The sequence below is a fragment of the Colossoma macropomum genome, unplaced genomic scaffold (assembly GCF_904425465.1).
Source record: "Colossoma macropomum unplaced genomic scaffold, Colossoma_macropomum, whole genome shotgun sequence".
NCBI lineage: Eukaryota > Metazoa > Chordata > Actinopteri > Characiformes > Serrasalmidae > Colossoma > Colossoma macropomum.
The window spans coordinates 7,823,500-7,849,765 of record NW_023494795.1 but is presented as its reverse complement, the minus strand read 5'-3'; the positions used below and the strand labels follow the sequence as shown (position 1 = coordinate 7,849,765).

At 39.3% G+C, this 26,266-nt stretch overlaps 1 protein-coding gene across 1 annotated transcript in view; it reads right to left on the bottom strand.

The window, feature by feature from the left end:
- Positions 1–26,266, bottom strand: part of scara5 (scavenger receptor class A, member 5 (putative)) — a 102,006-nt gene that overhangs the window by 39,982 nt on the left and 35,758 nt on the right. Inside the window, exons 4-5 of the mRNA XM_036581336.1 lie at positions 7,899–8,084; positions 5,148–5,636 (exon numbers count right to left, since the gene is read on the bottom strand). Coding sequence (XP_036437229.1) covers positions 5,148–5,636; positions 7,899–8,084 — 675 coding nt within the window. The remainder of the gene's footprint in view (positions 1–5,147; positions 5,637–7,898; positions 8,085–26,266) is intronic.

Sequence of the window (26,266 nt, the reverse complement as noted above, 5' to 3'; positions counted from 1 at the left end):
TTAGAATTATCGTAAAGGTGTTCTTTTTCTTGATTTGATCAATGTTTATGGCCTGAACTGAAGGTTCTAATAGTTATAGTTCACGCCTGCAGTATAGCCTGTAGTTACACACACTTTCTAAAATGTATCTTTCTGGGTTGTGGGGTTGGGGGGGGGGTGCTGGAGTCTATCCCAATGGTCAGTTAGGGTTAGTTAGTTTTGTTACCTAAGTTTTTTAGTATGTTTGTGTATGTGTCGGTGGGCTGGGGGTGTATGACACCCACAAAAAGCCTCGTTCAAATGCTCATCTTGTCATGAACATCTGATGAAGGCACTTGTTCTCAGAAACAAGGTTCAGAGAGAGGGAGAGAGAGAGAGAGAGAGAGAGAGAGAGAGAGTGAAAGAGAAAGAGAGAGAGATGCGGTCAGCATTGGCGCCCCTGGGGTTAATGGGTTAATGGATGGTTTGTTTTTGGTGCATGCTGTGTGTTTTTGCCTCACTCCTTTGCTGTGGCCTCTGGAACCATTAATCTGTTACACTTGGACTGGGCCGAATACACTGCGGTCGCACGCTGTTTGAAGGGTGTTAGTGGACGATCCCATTTGCTGCTGATTTGTGAGCAGTTTGTGGCTTTTCTCATAACGGCCGAGTTTAGGATTAGGGCAACGGACACTCAGTGAAAAATGACCACTTCAATAGCCCCTGGGAGTTAATAACTTCCCCATGTACAGCTGTAGCGGAGCTGGAATGCGAGCTTTGGGTGGTGGACCTCCACCTGGGTTTTGCTTGGCAGAGAATCTATGTTTAGCTCTTATTTTCTCTCCTGCTGGGAGTGCCTGGAGCAGCTTTTTGTGGATTTTTGCCCGAACTGAAACACTTTATGATGTCAGGCCAACTGCCACAGGAAAACAAAGGTGGGGAAGATGTGGATTATGATAAAAAAAAACAAAAAAAAAACACATCAAATACATTTTACATTCATATTACTTTAGATTTAATACTCCTGACTGAATCCATTCAGTTACACTCACCTAATAGTGGGCGGTATGGCCAAAAATGTACAAAAGGGTATAATTAACATATTGGACAATTCTGGTATTATATATATTTTTTCAAATAAAACCATTTTAGATGCTTAATTTATGGTTGATTTTTTGTAGGCTTATTATTCTGGGATACCCCTTCACTTCTAATAAGAACTATTTTTAACAACTAAAGTAAATCTTGTCCTTGAGCAAAATAGTAAAAAACAAAACAAAACTGAGCAACATAAAGATAAACTTATGTCGATACTGCTTTCTAACACAATTCACAGGCCTGGCAAAAATGGTTCCTACAAGACTGGAGTTGGCTTCTTATTCAGCAACCTTTTATTTGAACTTTCTGTTCCACCTTACCTAGAGCTTGAGTTACACTGTGGCACCTGCAAGTGTCTGAAGCAAACTGCTGCATCATTTAAGGTGGAATGGGAAATTCAAATAAAAGGACAACTTGAGTTTTCTTAAGACATTTGTCTCATATGTGAATCCCACACACACCTGCCTATGACTGTCCGACACTGCCCAAATTTGGAAAATATGACTTTCGCTCATGCTTCAGTACCTTGTTTCGTGCACAGCTTGTTTTGTGTACAAGGCCCCAGCTAGTGCAACTGACTGGTGAGCTTCTCAGACAGTACGAATGTAAACAGAAGCAGGACAATCACTCCAAGGCTAACCCCAATACCAGTCATGCCTTAATGTACACTGCTTCAAGATGGACTACTTCAAATGCAACAGTTACATATAATTTCCTACTCGTTACCTATTACACTTACCTTTTGTTCTGATTACATAACGGCATTACATGTAGGGGAGTGTTTGGAACAACCTAACACGGGGCAAATTAACACAGACTTTTTACGTTGTTAAAGAAGGTCAAGCAGCCTGTGCTTCAGGCCACATTACCACATTTCCTAGCCACGGTCTCCCACCAAAATTCAGAGCGATTCATCAGCGTTTTAAAGAAATCTGAGTTAAACAGTGTTTTCAGGGCCAGGAAGTTATTTTTTCAGGTTACTGAGCTGTGTGTAAATCACAAAACACAACCTTATATTACTTTAATGACCATCTTGTTGCTACAATGTTGCACCGTTTTGAAGCATGAGACAAGCTCACAGCCCCCTTTTACCCTGTTCTTCAGTGGTCAGGACCCCCATGGACCCTCACAGAGCAGGTACTATTTGGGTGGTGGATCACTCTCAGCACTGCAGTAACACTGATGTGGTGGTGGTGTGTTAGTGTGTGTTGTGCTGGTCTGAGTGGATCAGACACAGCAGTGCATGAATCTGCTTTATACGGTGAGCCAACATGTTTCCTCTTCAGATGCTCCAACATGGAGGATGTGCTCCCATGTCAGCTTTACAAATAGCACAACTGACAACCTTTTCTCTAAGTTTAGCGTGAAATGCTCCCACACTTTTGAGGATTTTAGTCAACTAAGTCGAATAATCATTGTACCCCTACTTCCAAAATGGAGTTTTGTTATAGTCACCAAGAGACTGATTAAAATAATACAGGTGTCTTCAGGATGAACCTTGACCAACTTGTCCAATTGTTGTCAAAATGTGCAGATGACATTGTTGTGGGAATACAAGAAACCCAACCCAAAGCACTTGAACCTGAACCATAAAATACTCGAGTTACATTGTACTCCCTGTTTGTGCCCCACTATTCCCTACAAATGATTTTTCCTATGCTGATGAACTGCCAATCAGCACCTGAAGAAAGGCAGATGATGAAGGCCAGCAGTTTGGCTTTCTACTCTAAAACATTTCCTGATTTTGAGGCCAGGAAATGTCCTCTTTATTTGTTGAACAAACTCAAAAACGTCTGAACCATAATGGACGCAGCACCAAAGGGCTGCTGGCAGGACCACAGAGTGTGCGCAAAAACACGTCCCTCTGGATGCCATTACCACTAATCAAGACGTTCCATGATTACATATTTCCATTCTTTGGTCATCCAAAATATCCACAGGTTCCATAGGTTTCATATAGGGTTTTTTGTTTTTCACTGGAGATAATTAGAAATAAATTTTCCTGGACGCAGCTTCCATCCGCTGCCAGGCCTTAGGGAAGGTACCATATGAAGCTGAATCAAAGGTCACTGAGGTGGTATGCCAAAGAGCTTTATACCACAGGGCTGTGCAGGTCCACTGGCCAACCCCCACTGTAATCATGCACAAATGTACTGCAGTCTGGAAGTAATGATGGCGCAGATGCCTTCAGTATGAAATGTGTTCAGAGGTCCAGTAGGAATCGTTCCAACCTCTTTATGAAACCAACGCACAGACTCTGGGCCTGACGCACAATGAGACACTTCTCTAGTTAACTTTACACACAACTCTCCAGCCAAAATGACATCACCCTGAACGCAAGACTGCAGAAGGAGGATTCAGGTCAGGAACAGTCTATTTTATGACCAAAACAAACTCTGTGAATGACATTTGGTGGACAGAGCAAACACCCACTGAGACTATGACTAAAGCTTGTTGAAAATAGATCATGCTACATTGCAGCACAGTGGGTGTGCTAAATAATTAGCGGGACTGTATTTGTTGAGGTCGTTTAAGACATTAAATATGTTTAATATATTAATATATAATTTGGTATTTTTAGTCCAGTTAGATTAGTTCATTTTGTTTTTCTTGAGTGGTCCACTGTACATTCATGTTTTATTAGGAACTATATTGGCAAATCTTTGAAAGGAAAAGTTTGGGGTCTTTCAAGTTGCTGTAAACAGGATGTTTTTTGGTTTTTCCACTTCGGACTGGAAAAGAAGTAATCCCACTTAGGCCTGGAAAACAAGCTGTGGTCAAAAAGAATGTTTTTGATTCATTCTGGACATACTTTCCATCTTGACAATGCTGTACTTTTTCCATTTTAATTTTCAATAATGTGCTTGTACAGGAAGACACCTGCAAAACGATGGCAAAGCACAGTACTTTGCAAAAGACAGATTATTTATTTTACAATCAAAACAGCCAGAAAATTCAAGGTACTCACTTTTCAGGAGATAATTAAGGAACACTTTACTGAAAGGCAACATTTGTAAGGCTACATGGCAGCTAAGCCTTTCATAACAACTGACACAAACCTACATAAACACTTATGCTTAAGCACAAGTTGACAAAAGATATCAGTTTCATGTGTTCGAATAAAGTTCTAGACGTCTGAACAGATTCTTATTTAGAACTTTGTTCCAGCCCTCTAACACATTATGCCACCAAAATCACCATTTCTAGAATTCATGTGTCTTTATTAAAAAGCTCAGTCATTTGAAAGTGTGGGGTATACTTAGCATAGCCCCACCCTTTTCCCGCTAACTTTACTCTGATAGGAAGCACTAGTTTTGATCGCTGACAGTGGCTTCCATGAAAAATGCCAAATGAGAGATCCAAGGATCCAAATCCTAAAAGTTAATGCCACTCAAATTGAAATTACAATTAAATAGTGTCATAATAGGAACGCAAACAAACTTTTCAACAATGCGGACTACAAAGAGCGAGCAAAACCTCAAACCCTTGCCGAAACAACACAATGTCAACACACTACTAAACTATGTCTTTCATCATGTGAGCTAGACTGTCAAAAAAGACTATCCAGTTCCTTTAATCCTTGATACGTTATATTTAGATACCTAACTAGCTTGTAATGAATGGCAAAATTATCTCAGCATCAGTCATCTTGTATTTAACTATCAAAGCTAACATACTATGATATGTTTTCATAGGCATTTTAAACCGAGCTGGACATTTTCAAGCATAAACACATGAATCGTCAAATATTATTAACTACACTGAGCACACAAACATGAAACACCACTTTTATTAACAATTGTGGAGTTTCTTGGCTGCCTCTACTTTCCAAACACACCACATGCTGATGGTCGATACTACAAAGACTGGGTGGGCGGACGTTGCTGCAGCATTGTGACTCTCCATTGGCTGAACTTGAGGTGCATGAACATTTTGTTTCAGAGTAAAATTATGCATGGTTTCCCCATAAAAATAGTTACCTGAGTTTTCGAAATCAGACTTTAACTCCCATTACGGGGTTCTAGTTTCAGCTCATTCCCACCCCTGACTATGGGCACCTATTATATTCATATGCTTCACTCTATTCTTACCCTGTATGATGGTGAGGTTCTTCAGTGCCATGGAATGCTCCCAGTCCTTTAGCCTCAGGTCCTCTGTGATGACGTTGAGGATTTCGATCTCGTTCCTCATCTGCTCCTCCAGGTGGATCTGCATGACCCTCATGCTCCTGGTGTCCTGGGTCACGTTGCCCAGCTGCACCTGCAGCTGCTCCATCTTCAGGCGCTGCACGCCTACATCGCTGCTGAGTGAGTGGTTCATGGAGCCAACAGTCCAGCCGACCTCCTCCAGCCGCTCCCGCAGCGTGTCCACCTGGCCTGCTGTCTCACGCAGCAAAGTGTCCTGGCTGTGGATGGAGGTGGCGGCCCGGGCCAAGGCTGCTCCCAGGATGCTGCTGTTGCTACGGCTGGAAAGGCTGACTGTGCCCAAGTTATCCTCCATCTGGGCCATAGAGCCTGACATGTGCTCAGCGTGGGCCTGCAGGTCACGCACGTCCCGCTCCAGACCCTGCACCAGACGCCCTGGAGAGAGAAAGACATGAGCTTAGAATTATACAGTTCCATCCGGCATTCACTTCTGATGAATATTTCTGAAAATAAATGTCTCACAGTCCACGCTTTTCAAAAATCAGTTCCTTCATTGTACTAAGTTGGTGTTATAAGGCTTATTGAGGCTCCCATGTTCAGTAGTAGGCTGTTTGGAGTGAACAGTAGCTTGTCTATACTGGCTGTTTATAATGAAATGATACTAATAAACATTAATTTGAAAGTTGTGTATTTGAGTATTGTTTGTATCATGCTGCATAAAAGTCTTACAAAAGTATATGCTGTATGCTGTATGAAATGTGATGTAAACGCAAGTCCTTTCAGAATTTTACACTAGAGAAAACTCTTTTAGACCAACCAGAGAACTGTAGAATGGTAACAGAGCTTATTCTGAATATATTCCGCTGCTTTCGGAACAAAACCTTGTATCTCCAAAATGATAACTTTAGAGGAGAAGGAAAAAACAAACTTTACTTTTAATGTAAGTCAGTGGAACCAGAATTTTTTCCAAGTAATTTTGGCCCATTTCTTTTGATCCAATTATCATGAAATGTTCATAAAGGGCAGTAGGTACTTTTAAATTATGTCAAAAACTGAAAAACGAAACTAAAGATACAGGGTTTTGTTTCAAAAGCAGCGATATATTGCATTGTGCAGGTTAAACTAAGCTCTGTATGCTGTAAAGCAGGGATTCTCAACCTTTTCCACTTCAAAGCAAACCTGTTTATAACTACAAAGCATAGTGGCACACAATAAATCAAAATATTTTTAAACTTTTAAAAATTTTATTTAGTGCTGACACTGAAAACCTGAGAATTAGGGCCTGAAGAAAGATTGTCTTTTTCCATTAAATCACAGAAACCTTGCAATGAACCACAGGGTAGGTAGCTTTCAATTTGAATTCAATCAACTGGTCACTCTTGCTTGACCAAAATACCAATTTCCCAGTCCATCTACCAAAATCGAACCCATATGTCTGCTACTATTTTATCGCTGGTCTGCCATTATTAGTAGCATGTGCTGCAGGAATGATGTTTATCAAGAATCAGGTGTTAAAACAGGCAGATTACCCAGACAGTGCAGTTCTGATGTGTTCCTAGGAAAACAAGCTCTGATGCTGAAAGAGTTTGGATTTTTGTGACAGTGTATCTTTTTCATTTGGTTCAGTTGATTTCACACTGCAGTGGCTAAGGTGCAACAAATTATACTTGTGAGAGCTTATTTATCGGTCAAACATTTTGCAGGGCATATAAGTGCCCTTTTACTTTCACATTTGCAACTGTTTGAGCCACAAACTCCTACCTTGCACTAAAATAAAGACAGTTAAAATCAACCTGACATCAAAGTGGGCATTTTTAAATGTCCTTTATCATTTTAAGGACTGCATTGTGTTATATCAGTCAAAAGACAAAATATCTTGTTTCCCCATAATCTTTGGTCCAGTTTTTGTTGGACTACAGTTCGTTTGTTTAGTGAACACCTGAATATGAGTGGAGTATTTACATATATGGTAAAAATTGGACCAAACTAAAGAAAAAGTTTGATTGGTCCACACAAAGGTAGTTCTGAAAGCGCCTTGATGAACTCCTCCATCTGGCTAGCTAACCGTCTGCGTTGCGGCTGCATGCTCTCAAACTGATGACAATTAATTTGCCTACTATTGCAATGTTTTTTGTATGCCTCTATCAATAAGTATATTGTTCAGCGATCTTGCTTATTTTAAGTGACTCATTTTTTCACTAATGTTGTTATGAATTAAAGTGTCATTACCAGCCCATCATAAACTACTGACTTCCTCAGATTCTGGGCCCATGGACCACAGTGTGGGTGCTTCACGGCCCGCTTGTGGTTGAGAAACAGTGCTGTACGGTAACCAAATATGACTACAGCACATTATCCAGAACAACCAGTTGCAATCTAATGCATTCTACACAGATAAGAATACAGATACGATCTTAAACATGCTGCGCATGCGAGACGGCCTGAGAATATAGAACTGTTCCACAAGGAACAGTGGGTGGCAAAATGGCAATACTAGACTTCTAACGACTTCTAAGGGTTAAACATGATATTCTACATGAATAGTACCTAGGCGTCCCAGGACACACATTCCACCACACATAATTCAACTCATCAAAGAGCTTCACGATTAGCTGATACACTGAATCGAGTATGTTAGTGCATGAAAAACACTAGAAGCATCATCACTGTTTGTGTAGCAAGTCTTCTGGCTCATACCCAGCTGCTGCAGCTCCTCACTGTGGTTGTGGAAGAGGCTCTCCAGCTTCCAGATGTTCTCCAGCAGGTCGCTCTGGGAGGGGAGCTGGCCCAGAGACTCCTGCAGTGCCTCGGAGCGGTCACCCAGACGGGTCACATTCTCTAGTAAAGCCTCCTGCTTTTCTGAGGAGACCTGGGTCCTGGACACTGAAAGAGAGAGAGAGAGCATGAATTTGAGGTTTCATTCATAAATCTGCCGGGACCATAAATCTGATCAGAAAGCTTTGTGGAGTCATTTGCATGGATTCAGAGGGGAAGCGATTAAGTTAGAGCAACGAAAACATTCATTGTTGAATAGGCTAATCTAAATTTAGGTTTATTAGGTGCAAAATCGGTGTAGCCTCCAAAAGCGGCCTGATTTGGATTTGATCATCCTTTCCAATGTGGTGTGAGATGCCCAGTCATCTTGCTATGCTTGTTCAGGGATTTTTCAGATTTGACATATACTTTTAAAATACCATTATAGTTATGAAACACTGTCATCACACATCTGGCATAACGTACTGGAACATCCATTCCACCACCTGCAGATTCTGCAACAGCTTCTTCCCCAAGGTGGTCAGATTACTGAATGCACTGATGTCCACCTGGACTAATCAGAGACCCCGTTACATCACTGCACACCTGCACTTTAAATTCTTAAACTATTTGAATGCTGTTATAAGACTTCAATCTTTTTGTACAGTATACAATTGACAAAGTTTGCGTTAATGCTAATCCATGCATACATATGTGTGTGTGCATATACATATGTATATATATATATGTATATATATGATGCCCATTTGCATACATCATTTTGTTTTCCTGTCTTGTATTTATTGCCATGCATATTTATTATTCTGCATATTTGTTGTCTGGTGTATTTATTTTATATTCTGCACTCATTTCACTCTGTTGAGTATCTGCATTCTGTGTACTCCTGTTTAATGTGCTGCTGTTGTGTGTTGCACCATGGAGCCTGAAGAACCACATTTTATTCCAGTGTATACAAGTTACTCTCAGGAATTACCATAAAGACCACCTGACTTTATAATGCATTGTTACACTCCTAGTAAACATTATGCATGTTGTACCTATCAACTCGTTCAGCTTTGTGCCATACTCAGACTCAGGGTGTTTTTGGTTTAGGCTATTTTAGCCCGCAGTGTGGGTTCCTCGGTCTGTATAGCCCTAGATGTAGCACACATGTGCAACAACATGGCTATTTTTATGAGCACCAATCAAGCTCAAAATTAAAAAAAAAACATTATAGCAAGTTCCAAAAATGTGCCCCACCAGGAATTCTCTCAGGAATGGATTTAACCAAATCAGAGAACTAGAAATCACAGCACAGTCCCAGAAAGAAAAAGACATTAGGATTTATGCTTTGTTGGGCAGGGGTTGCTGGGTAACAGACGGCTCTTGGCCCGGGACAGATTTTGTAACTTAATACTCTCTCTGTTGAGGTGATGTAATACTGGCCTGCTCTGCGGAGACTCGGCTGTCATACGCTGTTTCACTTTCTCACACTAACAGTAAGACAGGAAAGCAAGAGGAAATAGTGCTCTCTCTCTCTCTCTCTCTCTCTCTCTCACCCTCTCTCTCTCTCCCTCTCTCTCTCTCTCTCTCATATGCAATCATTACTGTACAGAGCGCTCTGGAACAGTGAAGTCAATATTGTGGTTTTGAGCTGTGCGCTTATGGATTAAAGATGAATATGAGGTAAAGCTCATTTTGGCCACATGTGTTTCATCATTTTGTAATTATAGCACTTTAGGTGACAGCATACACATTCATTTCTAAAAGTGGAAAGACTGTCACAAACCACAACGACTTTAATCGCTTATAATGGTCAGAACTTTTTAAAATACTTCTATAAACTAAGAATAACAGCCAGTTTTGCACTGTAGTTCATTTTAACAGGTTCATTATAGAAAAACAATAGTAAAACAACGGCAAGCTGTCCATGCACTACCTAATCACTATTAAAGATAACTGGAAAATGTTGGTATCAACATAACAGGTGCAGTACTGTGCAAAAGTCAGAGATCTTTGTTTATTTACAGTCAAAACAGCCATTGAGTACAAGATATTCATTTTGAGGAGAACTTTCAGAGCAGTTTAGATGTAAGATGGTCCACTTGTATAAGAAAAGAGAAAGATACATGAAAATAAATGAAAAAATTAAAACTGATCAAAGATACAGAGAGAATGTAATGCCTAACAACCACCCATAAGAGCTGGTAGACCACCAAAGCTGTCCCCATCAGATCTTTGAGAGAGAGGAGAAAATCAAGCTGCTTCAGATCTAAAAACATCCACAGGTGCTTCTGTCCACCCTTCCAATGTCAGTTTGGTGGTTAAGATGTGGTTTGGTTATCTGGTTAAGATGTAAACAAAGTTCAGAGTGGTTTAATGTGAAATGATCTGTTAACCAGTCCGAATTGTTCACAGTGGAAGTGATAGGAACCAGACGTCTGAACAGTTTAATGCCTCTAAAAGCTCCTTTACAGAAAGTTATTACAGGAAATTGTTAGGAATGCGCTGCCTGATGCCTGAGATACTGTTTTATGGTAGTTTTGAGAAAAGCTTTTGGGCTACAGTGTATTTTTTAAAACCCACTCTTTGTGGAAAGGTACATGCAGGGAGTTCTAATACATAATAGTCCATAAAGAAACATATTTTTTTTCAGATTTTCCAATATTTTATCTATAATATATATATATATATATATATATATATATATATATATATATATATATATTACAACTCAACAACTCAGACGCAAGGGTGTCACCAGAAGCTTTTCAGTGAGTTGGCCAAGTTAGACCCGCAGATTTTATTGGGGTGCCGATAAAAGCACACGGTAACAAGCTAACCTACTGTAGGACTGGATTTACCTCTGATATCCTTATACATGTATTCAGTTGTAAAAAAGCATTTAGCTTACATGACAAACAACAGACATTATTATATAATATATTCTTGTACATTATAGGTACAGTCACTATACTTTTTTGTTAAATGGCTAAGGGTTCAAAGGTAGAGTCATTATTTTTTCTTGGTAATTATGTTAAATTGCTAAGAGGTTAAAGGTACAATCACTACATTACCTTGTTAAATCTTGTTAAATAACTTCAAAAAGTCTAATAACTGGGGTCAAAAGTATAATAACTGTATTTTCCTGCTGAACTGCTAAGTGGTTAAAGGTACAAACATTGTATTTTCTGGCTAAATCTTGCTAAATGCTACGAGATTAAAGGTACAATCACTATATTTCATAGCTAAATTTTACTAATGTGCTAAGTGGTTAAAAGTATAATCACTTTATTTTATTCCTAAATTGCTGAACCATGAAGGGGTTAAAGGTACCAATATTCTGACTGAGTTCTGGCTAAATCTTGCTAAATTGCTAAAGGATTAAAGGTACAACCACTATAGGTTCTTGCTAAATTGCTAAGGAAAGGTACAACTACTTTTTTTTACAGAATTCTTGCTAAATTATTGTGCGTTTCATTTCCTGTGCGTTCCTGTGCGTTTCACCACTCTGTGGTGAATATTGTCAAATCTTCACCAATAGCAATGTTACAGTAATCCACATAGAACACAACATGTAACTTAAAATACAGTAACACACTGATGTAGAGATTAATTTGCGTTATTGGGCAAAATGAATACAGTTAAGGCTCTGAGCAGTGGTCACTCTCCAGTGAGATAAGCTAACTGAGTTCAGCGTCAGATCATCACTGTTTGTTAACGGCCCTGATGACAGATTTTTTACCGTAAAACCATTTACACAAAGTACAGGACATTTCTGTGGTGACTGCTTTATTAACTATGGCTAAATGATGATGACAGCTCTACCTTTTTTAACTAGATGCAGAAATTTTGAAAAGATGGGTGGAATTGTCCTGTTTTTATGACCTCGAGCTGCATCTAGTCTTGTTAAATCAGAAGTGAGGGATTATGCAGTTTTACTTTGTCGTCAGTTAAAAACTGGCCGACGCTGCAGCCAAAACCACAAACCCACTGTAACAGCTGGACACGATCCCACAGGAGTAAATCAGAGCTTCTCAGCTCAGGAGCTCAGCTGAGGAACAAACGCAGCGATGGCGAAGGCCTTCTCTCCCTCAATATGCAATCACACTGCCCCCACGAGACATGCAGAGCATGCTGGGAAACACTCTTCGGTAGACTAGCCTTGACTGCCCAGACTGTATGTATGGTCCCTGTACGGCAGCACACGCCCAAAATGTGTGCAAACTTCAAAATGTATAGCAGATGTCCTCCGATTCCTCACAAATGATGTCACTTAGTAATTTTCCTCTTCAGGTTAATGTTTGGTAAAAGTTTGATGTTAAACCCCTTAAAATGCAGGGTTATTTTTCAGTTTTTAATTTTTTGAAATGTTATTTAGTAACTACCTAGAAACTAACATGTACGTTCTGTGGCTACAAGACGAGGAACCAGAATGTGGAACAGTTAACTTCAAAGTTTAAGATTTGAAGTATTCACTATATTTTCTTGCCAAATCTTAATAGATTTCTAAGGGGTTAAAGGTACATTCAATATTTTCCAGCAAAATCTTGCTAAACTACAAAGGGGTTAAAAGTATAATCACTATAGTTTTTGCAAAATCTTGCTACACTGTTAACAGGTTAAAGGCACAATCACTATATTATCTTGCTAAATCTTGCTAAATTGCTAAGGGGTTAAAGTTGCAATCAATATTTTCTATCAAATCTTACTAAACTGTAAAGAGGTCAAATGTTTAATCACTATATTTTCTGCTAAATTTTGCGAAACTGCTAATGACTTAAAAGCCAAATCACTATATTTCTTGCTAAATCTTGCTAATTGCAAAGTCATTAAAGTTACAATATGTTTTCCTTGCTAAGTCTTGCTAAGTTACTAAGGAGTTAAAGGTACAATCACTTTATTTTCTTCCTAAATTGATAAATATTTCAAGGTAAAGTCATTCCTTTTTCTTGCCAACTGTGTTAAATTGCTAAGGGGTTAAATATACAATCATTATATTTACATCTAGCTAAATCTTGCTACTCTGCTAAGAGGTTTAAAGATACAATCACTTTATTTTATTCCTAAATTGCTAAGGGGTAAAAGGACAATAAATTTGCTAGAGGTTTAAAGGTACAATCACTTTTTTTCTTGCTGAATTTGTGAGGGGATAAAGGTACAGTCTCAATATTTTCTTTGTTAAGTCTAAATTGCTAAGAGCTAAAGGTACAATCACTGTATCTTCTCAATCTTACTAAACTGATAAATTGACAAGGGTTAAAGTTACAATATATTTTCCAGCTAAATCTTGCTTTCTTGAGTTACTAAGGAGATAAAAGTACAACTATACATATAAATATATGTTCTTGCAACGTCTTGCTAAGTTACTACGAGGTTAAAGGTACAATCACTATATTCTCTCAATAAATCTTGCTAAACTGATAAGTGACACACTGACAAGGGTTAAAGTTACAATATACTTTCTTGCTAAATCTTACTAAGGAGTTAAAGTACAACCAATACATGTTTTTTGCAGCATCTTGCTAAATTACTAAGAGGTTAAAGGTACAATCACTATATTTTCTGGCTAAATTGCTAAAGGTTTAAAGTAAAATTGCTATAATTTCTTGCCAAGACTTGCGGCCAAAGCTCTCGAGGAGTTAAAGGTACAATCACTATGTTTTCTTGCTAAATTGTATGATTTGCTAAGTAGTTAAAAGATACAGTTGCTTTATTGTATTTCTAAATTGCTAAGGGGTTAAAGGTACAATTATTATATTTCCTTGCAAAATTTTTTATAAATTACTAAATATTTACCACAATCCCATTATTTTCCTGCGGAATCTCTAAGGATCTAAAGGCATATTCAGTGTTTCTTGCTAAATCTTCCTAAATTACTAAGGGACTAAAGCTATAAATATATTTTCTTGCTAAATCATGCTGACCCAGTTTGCGTGTTTTCTCGTGTTGTGTAGATTTATAGTGTCAGCTGTGAGGCCTGTAGAGACTGAGGTAAAACGATCCTGTGATTGTCTCTCTGTCAACTCATCTCACTGCACATCCCACAGAAATACACTTTTATTGGGCCTGATGGATCCATCCATCTTTCTGTCCAACACAACATCAGTCCAACACGACCACAGCGCAAGATGTTTGGACAGCAGCGTTAAATGGGACAGCAGAGGAGAGAAACAGGTTTAAAGGGAGAGAGAAAAACAGAGCGTGAGATCGTTCACCTTCACAACAGCATTGCGTAACTTTGATTACTTCTCACTCCGAGCTGCTTGAAAAAAGTGTAGAATTCTGTTTTCAGCGTGCAGAGCTGACCTTTCAATCCACACCATATGTGTTTGGTAGAAAAGGAGATATTACAGCACTGTTTGTGACAGCACTAGTGTCACATCCATCAGCTTCTAAATGAGGAAAGTTCTCACAGACCACAAGAGAGGCAACTTAAACATGATAGGAAAACAAGAACAAGCTGTCCAAACAATATCTGATTACAGTTAAGATGAATAGGGAAATCAGTAATGACAGCATCATGTGCATTTAACTTTTGGTCAAATTAGAGATTGAGCTTAGTCCAAGACTATTCTCCTTTCAGTGGAGAGTGTCCATTCAGATGACTGGGAAATTCAGGACCATTCCAGGAAACTGACCCTAAGGGTCCCTATGTTGCCTCACGCTTCGACTGCTTAGTCTTATAACAACATGACTTACATATTAATTGCTACTGATAATTGATAGCAGTCGCTGAATAATTCATAGCAGTTCCTGAATAATTTATAGTAGTTAGCAAATAATTTAAAGAAGTTACTGAATAATTGATAGTAGCTATCGAATATTTTTAAATTAGTTACTGAATTATTGATAGTAGTTTTGCATATTTTAAAGTAGTTATTGAATAACTGATAGCAGTTTGGATCTATCCTTAAGCCTTAAATTGCACACTGTCTGCACACGCGGATGCAGCAAACGATCGCTGACAAATCAGAACAGATAAGAAAGGAAAACAGCTCTGATTGGAGCGTTCTGCCCTGTTAGCGCAAAACTCAGATTCTGCTAAAACAGTGACAGAGAGGTGAGGGGTAGGGGGAGAGAGAGAGAGAGACAGAAAAAAAGAGGGAGTGTGGGAGAGAGATAGGAGAGAGAGAGAGAGAGACAAAAATAGAGGAAGAAAGTGACAGAGAGGGAGGGAGGGAGTGACAGAGAGAGCAACAAAGACAGAGAGAGAAAGAGACAGAAACAGAAGGGAAAAGACAGAGAGAGAGGGACAGAGAGTGACAGAGAGAGTGAGAGACAGACAGTAAAAGAGTGAAGGACAGAGATAGAAAAAGAGAGATAGAGAGATACAGAAAGAGAGAGTGTGAGAGAGAAGGGCAGAGAGTGAGAGAGAGAGAGAGACAGACAGACAGAAAGAGAGTGTGAGAGAGAAAGATAAAGAGTGAGAGAGAGAGATGGACGGAAGGGGAAAGAGAGATAGAGTGGAAGGGAGAGAGAGTGTGAGAGAGAAAGACAAAGAGTGTGAGAGAGAGAGACAGTGTGAGAGAGGAAGAGAGAATGGGAAAGACAGACAGACAGACAGAGAGACAGGAAGAGAGAATGTGAGAGAGAGCCAGAGTGTGAGAGAGAGACAGAGTGAGAGTGTGAGAGAGAAAGACAAAGTGTGAAAGAGAGACAGAGACAGTAGGAGAGAGAGAGAGAGAGAGAGGAGGAGGAGGAGGAGAGACAGACAGACAGAAAAAGAGTGTGAAAGAGAAAGAGAGAGAGAGAGAGAGGAAGAGAGAGACAGACAGAAGGGGACTGTGAAAGAGAAAGAAAGAGTGTGAGAAAGAGAGTGAGAAAGACAGAGAGAGAGACAGAAAGAGAGAGTAAGAGAGTGTGAGAGAGAAAGACAAAGAGAGAGAGAGATAGAGAGCGAGAGAGAGAGAGAGAGAGACAGTAAGAGAGAGTGTGAGAGAGAAAGACAAAGAGTGTGAGAGAGAAACAGAGAGCAAGAGAGAGAGAGTAAGAGAGAGTGTGAGAGAGAAAGACAGTGAGAGAGAGAGACAGAGAGCAAGAGAGAGGGAGAGAAAGAGAGAGTGTGAGAGAGAAAGACAAAGAGTGTGACAGAGAGACAGAGAGCAAGAGAGAGAGAGAGAGAGACAGTAAGAGAGAGTGTGAGAGACAGACACAAAGAGTGCGAGAGAGAGACCGAGAGCAAGAGAGAGAGGCAGAAAGAGAGAGAGACACACACAAAGAGAGGGAGCGTTCTCCTGTGGGTGCTGGCTAATGAAGCACATATGCTCCGTGTGTGAGGGGGAAACACAGACCTGCTGTGACTCATTTGTTCTTCTGCAGCTCTCCCTCTGCAGAGAGGCCGAGCCAGCTCCCTTTCTCTAGATGACCCCCTTTTATTAATCCCTCTCTCTCGCTCTCCGCATCTGTGTTATTCTCTCTCCGTCTTTCTTGGGCTGTCATCCTCCCTGCAGAGCGACTCTGGTCTTGGACGATCTCAGCGCTGAGCTTTTCGTACTCCAACACACCTGCTGAGCTTAATTAAAGGCTTCATGATTAGTTGCTGAGTTGCATTCTCTCTCTCTCTCTCTCTCTCTCTCTCTCTCTCTCTCATCCTTAACTGTTCAGGATTGGAGCTCGCTCGTGATAAGTGGAGATCAAAGTCATTCATCAGCACTTTAAGATAACTATCCAGAGAATTATAACTTAAAGCATCTCTGGATGTCTGTATACATGTGCTGAAAAACATCATTACTGAGATCAAATCCAGCTCTCTTTATTAGATTTCTTAATTGGATTTCCAGGCCTTAATCTGATTTATGAAATCAGAGCTTGCCGTTTACATGACCACTTGAATAAACAGATACTAAACCTCAGAAATGAGATAATAATCACATTATTAATTGCTTGTAAACACACACACTGTTAACACTGAATACAGAACAACAGGCAATAATGGAGGAGCTTTAAGTTCTGATTTACCTTTCATTTGATTTTATGTGAAGAGTCAATTCTGACTAGCGACTCTGGCTAGTTTACATTTTTTTAGAAAATGCATTTCTGACTTGAGTGATAATACCATCTGAGCAGTTAACTGGGGTGCACAATCACAATCAGCCTGTATATATTTGCTTAAAACACAAAATCAGCAATCGGCCAGTTTATCCTTTTTATTTTGGCAGATCTGTGTTATGATGTTTATGATTCTTGAAGTAAATCATGTGAACCAGGTAAATGCACTCGTGCCGTATTTGAATGCTGCTGCTGCACCTGTACCAAAACCATAATTAGGCACAACTGTGCTACATAGCCAACTGCACTTTATTTGATTCATGTTATTGAAATAGGCAACTAAATAAAAAAAAATGAAAGGGCACTTTGGCCCATAAAAGAGCCAATAATGTTTATACTGCAAGTTTGGCTGGTAAAAAGTACTGAAAATATGCTACCATGTTTCATCTATTCATGCAGCCCACACAGTGTGAGGCTCTGGGCTGAAAAATAAAAGACTAATAAAAATTGGCCAAAAAATCTGCCATCCAATTCAGATGTATAGAAATCGTAATTGAAATAGGTCACAAAAATTCATAATTGGTGCAGAAATTCAGCATGGATACTTACGAACGGTACGGTTCACTTGGCAATGGAAATATAATAATAAGAAGAAAATCAATGATTATAGATCACAAACTGTATGTCCTAGCACACTGTCCAGTGGAATATAATTGAAGGACTTAACTAGAACTTAGTTTTAGAATTAGATTGGAGGAATTCAGGTCCAGTAAAGCTGGAAACTGCAGCTTATTTAAGTGGAATTACTGAATAATATTTGTGGCCATCAGTAATGACTGAAAATACTTTGGCTTAAGTTTTCCCTGTTTGGAAGCTAGAAGGTCCATGGAAAATCCTGTAATTCACATTTTTCTTTCTGCTTTACACCACCCACACTTCATCGCGGTCGATGGGCAAACAAACAAAACTGCTTCCCAAATTCAAACGTTCTCCTCAATATGCAAACAAGTATTTTCAATGGAGCATGCATGGATGAGAGTTCAGTTCTTCTCTAACCTGAGCCAGAGCGAGCTGGATGACCTCGCGGCCTCCGCAGATGATTTCCCACTATTGCACTTGTGAGGTTTATCTGATGTTTTTCCTTTTGAATGGATAACTGAGTGCTTTTGTGAATGAAGGACATGGTGAGAACGCCAGAGCTTTCAGCAGGAGGACGATAATATTTACACGCAAACAGCTGTACCATCTTAGTGGACGAAAGGAACGGCCAGACCCGTAATTTGTTATGCATTCCTCAGCTGTCTGTGACAGTTTGCCATTCTGTGAAAAAGAGTCTCGAGTCTGAAATCTCAAATCTGTTACATTTAATCCACAATCCTCGGCCAGAGCTGTTTTGTACTGGAGTCTTGGCGACTGTGAGTCCAGTTTGTATTTGTTTGGGCTCTTTGGCTGGACACGGCTCATGCTGAGTAGACGTAAACCTTGAATAATATTTAACGGGCCGTTAAATTATCCATCATTAAACTCTTCTGGCAGAGAGCAGCGCTGAACAAAGTGGACTAACACACTCAACAATGTTTATCTGATTCTGAAACAGTGGATGGTGGAAGTCTCATCTAAGACTTATGTCTCAGCCAAGGGTGGCTGGCAGGCTACATACTGTGGCGTCCACCACTAGGCCAATAAGGAGAGCGCACGGATAGAAATAAAGGTTCTGTGCAGGTACATTTTCCGTTCATCAAGGTACAAACAACGTAAATGTGCCCTCAAAGGTACGACAGTGGTTTTAAGGTCCAATTGTGCACCTTAAATACGTTTTTGCAGGTGAAAAGTACATATTTGTACCTTTTAATAACCGAATGCTTTAAAACAGAACAGTAAAATAAAAAGTCTGGAGACGAGACGGGGTGTTTGGAGTCAATACAACTTAGAAAATATGATTTCAATGGATTATGGTACAATTATGTTCCCTGACTAAAGGTACTGAGATGTACCCTTGAGGGTACCACCCTAGTGATGAGAGGGGAACTGCCCCAGGGACAGTTTACTACCTTTATTTCTGAGAGAGTGGAGAGGAGCACAGCGAGGACTCCCAGAATGCCATGCGCCTCTATGCAGCCTTTATTTAGTTTAAATTGAATGTTTTAAATGTTGTTGTTGAAATGTGTGTATATCTTGGTTTGGTTGAATCATGTTCTTTTCAGTTTAAAATGTGTTGAAAATGTTCTATGCTCCTCTGGTTACACTTGTCTTTTTGGTTACCTGTCCCCCATACTTCCCCTACTAGAGAGTTCCCTAGAGTTTTAAAAAGGCCCCACTGTTACTTTAAAGAGCTTTTCCTGAGATGGCACCTTCTGGTTCTTCCTAAACACCGACACTACAATATATAATATAGTAAGTACTTTACATGCACAAACACACAACATATGGAAAATGCACGAGAACATAATTCAGTGAATAAGCATGTTTAATGGAATACAACACGCATGCTTATCTGGACCTGAATTGTTGTTTAGCTCATTCTCATGAGCTGCTCATTCAATCAGACAAAATCTAATGTACAGTTTTTCCCAAATGTACCGCAAATGTAGTCTGCCAAGAAATGTTTGTTGTTTTAGTTTTGCACTGGAACTATGGGGCTAATGTAGCTAACATGTAATGGACCAATATAATCAGGGGTGGATTTAGTGATTCTGGGGGTCTAGACGAAAGACAGGAGTGGAAAGGGGCCCCCTGGATGCACATTATAAAAATTAGTTGAGGCTCTGGGCTGGTGAGTGGTGCAAGTGAAATCATCTTAAATCAAGCTGATTTATCTAAAATTTCTTATTTTGAGATTGTGGTAAGGATGATTACTTAACTTATTTCTAGACCTTTTAAAGCAACTTTAAGTAAAATTCTCACTATATTGGCAGATAACTTCGCTTGTTTTATGAAACAATGCTTGAGACAAGCCAAAATTTGGTAAAGACCAACAGATGTAATGAATAGAAGTAATGAATAGTGACATCACTTTTTCCAGGAAGTGCTCATTTTGAGAACAGCAACCAATTAATATCAAAATTATGTTGCATGGCTAAAATAACTAGCATTTTATGTTATACAGAAACCACAAAACAAGTCTATTTGAGATTACTTAACAAGTCATAGGACAAGTTCAAGCATCTCATTTATTATCTACCTCAGACTCACTGCACATACGGAATTGTGTACAAAAGCACATTTCATAGTTTTATTTCATAACGTATAACTGTACAACTGTATATTGGAATAGTTAGTAAAGCTAATGGTTCTATCTATAACCATGAACACTTAAAGAACCCTTCATATGATGGAGAACGTGCTGTATATGGTTCTATATAGAACCTTTTTAAAAAGGATTCTATATAAAACCCTTAGATATAGAACCGTTTTGTGATGCAAAGAACCCTTTAATCATGGAAAGGGTTCTTTGAGTGCTCATTGTTATATATTGAACCATCTTCTTTCTTTCCATTTTCTTTCTCTAAAGAACCCTTGAAGAACCATCTATTTTAAGAGTGTAGTTTACAGTGACAATAATATTTGGGAACTGAAAAAATACAGGTCTGTACTATTTTCTTAATTTTTATTTAATAGAATCATGTTTGCGTTTAAACTCAATGACTTACTGCAATTATTACAGTGAAACTCTTGTCTCATTGTTAAGTTTTGGAAACGAAAAGGTTAAATTCGACCTGCAAAACAGCCAGTGGAAAACCGGCCAATAAGGAATTGTTTATCTCTGCGGTATCTAGGTAGATATGCCTATGTGAGCTTGTCCATTAGTTAGGACGTCAAGACTCTTGTTGGGTTCTAATCAGGTGTTGAAGTAATTACACAAGGGCTGCATCAGTTTGTCAGGATGATACATTCCCTTCTTGGTCAGTTCCAGCCATATTTCTGCTATAACACTCCTGGCTCTTTTCCCACTGTCCAATGTCTTTCAGCGAGGTTTCCTCTCATACCTCATTATTAGTGCAGAAATAAAACCAAGCCTCTCACTAATTCACCACACTAAATTCTACTTCATGCTGCTCATCTGTCTTTTGTTGAGAACTGGAGAACACATCGATTCTCTTCTTTTCCTGAGCAGGCCTAACAAGAAGCAGATTTACGGATGATGTTACACCTGAGGAAGCCATTACACAGCCCTCTCTCACCGTCTGTCCCTCGTTCTTTCTCTTCTGTCGTCTGTTTTTAGCTGACCCTCTTCTCTGGTGACTGTAAACACAGGGGTCAGTTTCAAAGCCACTGCTGGTCATTTTTAGAGTGTTTTTTGCATCAGATGATTTGTTTTTACTATCAGGCCTGAAATGTTGATCTAAACTTGACTTTAACTTGAGAGCATTCTCTGCGTCCAGTGTTGCACTGGTCAGCATAGGTGTTCAACTCATTAGCTCATCTGACAAGGCAGCCATCGTTACTGATAATAAAACTAGAAAAGTGCATTTCCTGAAGACAATGCAGATTGAATGCACAGCTGAAGCTGGCAAGGTGGTTGCTAGGGTGTTGATAGGTGATTGCTATGGTCTCTCAGGTGGTTGCTAGGTGGTTGTTAGTGATTGCTATGATATCCCACATGGTTAACAGGGTGTTTCTAATGGACCTGTATCATTGTGATATAATCTGGTTGCACATACTTTTGCACCCCATTCAAAAACTGTACATCCAATCAAAAAGCTGTATACAAGCTTATAAACATTCTGGAGTTGGAATGGACAAAAACCTGGCAGAATAATAATAACCTGTAAAAAACAAAAAAATAAAGAAAAGAAGGAAGAAAAATAAGAAGAAAATAGAAAAAGAAGAATGTAGAAGAAGAAAGAAGAAGAAAAAGATGAAAAAGAACAAGAAAGAAGGAGATAGAAGAAGAGAAAAGACGAAGAGAGAAGAAGAAGAAAAAGAAAGAAGAAGAAAACAGATGAAGAAGAGGAAGAAAGAAGAAGAAAGAAGAAGAAAAAGAAAGGAAGAAGAAGAAAGAAAAGGCAGAAGATGAAGAAGAAAAAGAAGAACAAGAAAGACGAAGAAGACAGAAAAAGAAAGAAGAGGAAACAAGAAGAAAGAAGCAGAAAGAAAGAAGAAAAAAGAAGAAAAAGAAGAGGAAGAAGAAGAAAGAAGAAGAAAGAAAGAAGAAGAAAGAAATAACAAAGAAGAAAGAAGAAGAAGAAGAAGAAGAAAAAGAAAAATGAAGAAGAAAAAGGAGAAGAAAGACTGGGTGAAAGACTAAAGTGGGGTAGATGCAGGTCAAAGGAGGCTATGAGAACCCAAATACGGAATTAGCCCGACAAATTTTTTCAGACATGACTGAACCCCACCAATGTGAACGATCAGCTCCCCAAATATCCCAAGCTCTACTCAGGACACCCTAGCAGATAAACTAGAAACGGTGCCCATTAATAGCCTGAAGAGGGCGCTAGTATGTAAGGTCATAACCTACAAGTCAACCTTATAAAGAGGTCATTGTCCTTGAAACAGTTACACACTCAGTCCTAACACATGTGCCATGCTTTCGTCCTCGCTGCCACACAGCTGTTAGCGTATGCTAATCAAAGAAGCCGCCATTTTTACAGCCTGGCGTCAGCTAAGTAAAATATGCAGGTACACACAGACGTTCGTGGTTCAAACGACTTTATTTGAGTCTTACTCATGTCAAAATGACAGTTACAAGCTGGCCAGCATGCACAAGGTCTGAATAAACAGGAGGATGTTTTGGACAGGCCCAGAGCAATCATAGCAGCTTATGTGGTATTTCAGCCTTCATGAGATTTGAGTGAGCATGCTAGCACTGTATTATTAACCCATTTCTCGGGCTTAAGTGTCTCTGTACTTTCACTAGCATTACTGTAAATTAGTATTTACAGTAGAAGGAATGTTCAATCATGCTTGTGCTTGTAGAACTGAGTGCTTATGCTAGGAGCTCTCGCTTTTTAATTATGCAGGGAAGCTTGTTTGGTATCTCTCAGGTTAAAAGTCATGTGTGCTTTAGCGGTACATTTATATCCTTTAATACACTGGATGCTCAAGGCTAGCATGCGGCTTGTGATGACAGATCAGAGTCATTGTCAAAGGAAATGATGATGCTTGAAAAACCACATATGTAATTTGATGTTATTAAAAATGTTCTCTGTGACTCACAGTGAATATACTAGGACTGAATTGACCAATTCTGAATTTAAAATTCCACCATTTTCACCATAACAATGCACCATTTCATGTCAAACCACTCTGAACTGTGAAATTTTCAGACGGGGTAAGCTTGTGTAGTAGAGCTGCACCAATACCGCTTTTTCCCTTCCAATACTGATACAGATACCTGATCCTTTAGTATCGGCCGATACCGAATACTGATACTGAGCACCGATACTGATACTAACTCTATCTAATGTAATTCACCTATAAGGCCTGATATTTATACAAATACATTTTTTAACTTTTTGATTTTGGTAAAATCTATGTTCTGCATCACAAACAAAACACAATCAGCTTGGCTAGATAGCATTTACTTGTTGGATTATATTTATTAGATGCATAAGAAAACGTATTCACTGTATATGTTTAGTATTTACTTATATATAATTAGTAATTAAGAAGCATGTTTAACAACTTAAGTAAATGTAATATATCTTTATTATGCAAAACAGTTAAAAACAGTACTGAACAGTGTACAGATAAACCTGTGGTGTTTACACATCAGCACACAGCAGCTGGTGCATGCACATGTCAGAAATCGCTTCATGGTAACGGTCGTAGGTATCAGTATCCCCATCACTGATACTGCATTGAGGTGTCAGTATTGGCGCCTCTAGAATGGGCCATTTCACAGCAAACCACCCTGAATGGCTGGGTTTGCTGCTTAAGGATTTATTTGTGTCAAAATATTGAAAAATTGTTGGAATTCCCCTTTAATCCAGCTACGTGAGATAAAAGGATGCTGGTTTTTATTGTTGGTTTTAGCACATAGCACTCAATTGTAAAACACCAATACTAGTGGGCTTTGCAGTTTAGTGTTTTCCATGTTTAGCACAGCTAATGGAGTAAATATCAGCTAATTATCAAGTCTTTCATCACAGGGACCGCAGTGATGTGTTAGAACAGAGATACATATAAAGCTTCTCCTGCCCTCCAGGTCTTGCATTTGATTCCCCTGATGTAGTTGTAGAGCATGTTAGCTGGAACTCCACACAGCTGCACTCAAATGCTTTGGCTAACAATCATATTAAACACCAACTATAAACACAGAAACCCCACCAATCAGTAATCACTACACACAAGGGCTACTTTCACTGACCATTAACCCTGGTTCTGGACTAAAGAAGAATTTCCAATGTTCTTTAGTCCAACATTTGGCTTACCTCTGAGGTCACCACATGGTGGTGTGCATTGAACTGACACACCGAGTTTGCAGTTAGAAAGTTAGAAAGATAACCTCTAAAAGGGGAACTCTGACGTTTTCAAAGTTTGTGCAGAATTCTTGGGTCAAGAGGTAAACAAAGTAATTCAGAGTGGTCTACATTCATAAGGCAACGTATTCTTATTCTTAAGCTATTTTGCATAATAGCTTTCTGTGTGGTAGCTTTGTGAGGTATTAAAGGGGAATTCCACCAAGCTTTGAAGAGTTCTCCATAATTAGTGTGAGTGTTTTGAAATAAACCCTCCGTTCTAAAGAAACTTACCAGGTCAGAATTCTTCACGATAGTGGTGATATGAACCAGGCGTCTAAAACCTGCATCACATAGAGTTATTACACAAAATGGATATAGATATAATGAAAAGCCTGGGATACTGTTTTATGATAGTTTTGAGATAAGATTTTGGCCAAAAATATCATTTTTAAATCCATACGTGACAGAGAGGAAAACTCTGGGTGTGAGGCAAAAAAGTCCCCAAAGAAAACATGTTTTTCAGATTTATCACTTTTACCATCATCAACATTACATATAACATTGAAGACATATCTAGATTCACTAGTTGCTTTGGATAGTAAATAATTTGGCTATAATTGTTTTGTAAACCTCATGATCCCTGGTTCCTATCACCACCATGGTAAAGAAAGCCAAATTGATAAGTTTTTTTAATCTTAACAACTAATTTGTGCAGATATTTTAATGGAATTCTCTTTTAATCTCAACAAAACGCTTATAACACAATAAATCCCAGCAAACATCTACAGATTGTTTTTATAGGAGTAATTACTACATGAGACAAGCGGAAATATATCACCATGCTGAACACAATGTGCATTACGACTGTCAAAACAAGCAATTTTCTATGTTCCTGTGCTAGGGGTAATTCTCAAAGGAGGGCGAGACGTTCATGACCACCATGTTAATCTTAATAACAAATAGAGGAAGGATAGATGCCTCTGGCAGAGATGTATATTTAGCTGGAATGCTAGGTATTAAATAACACATTATGCTCTCAGTTGGCTGTGTGAGCGCATTTTTGCGGTAATCTTCCATTCCTTCTGGGGACTCAACCCTGACTTGTTATCCCAATACAACACCCCAGACATCACCAACACTCAACACTGCATCTCTGTATCCTGAGCAGAACTGCCCCCCCACACACGACGAGCGTGAATAATAAGGCCAAGCTAGTACTGAAGTCATTCAAACTGAAAAAAACATGGCTGTGGATTAGCTTTCGTTGGCTTCATCGTTACGTGCTAGATGAGTGTGTCAAAACATTGACCACAAGTTATGGTGTGTTCTGGCCAAGTTTGGAATCGTCTAAGCCTGGGTGAATTTGTGAGGCTGCCCAACGGAATTAGCTGCAAATTTTGGCTCCCCACTTTCTCATGAAAGAGGTCAGGTCTTTTGCTATTGCTGATACATCAACGTCCTGGGGGTTGGGATGGCAACTACAAACTGCACTACCCCAAACAGAGGGTCGTTTACCTCCATGACATCTGGTTCTACAGTTGAGACGTCTGGAAAGAGTTGGCGAAATGTCGCGGTGCCATTTGAGAAGGACTAGGCCTTGGATCCTTGGAGGCCTTAGAGGTGGAAGTCTAAAAATGTTGAACGGTTTGATCTTTGTTCTTGAAGTAGGGCATCGGGAAAGAGTGCCCTTTTACTTCAGACACATGCAAAAGAGCTTTCATGACTGTCTGCTTGGGGACAAAAGCGATTTCATTTCCTGTTTCCTGACCAACCTTTTATCCGTCATTCAGACTAATGCCTCCACTGTATTATGGGACTGGCTGCTTAATTGTCCTCTCAGACAACATCCTACGAGTTTTTCCTTGAGAAGTGGGCAGGATGTTTGATCCTGGAGTTGCTTAGGGACATCAGGGCAAC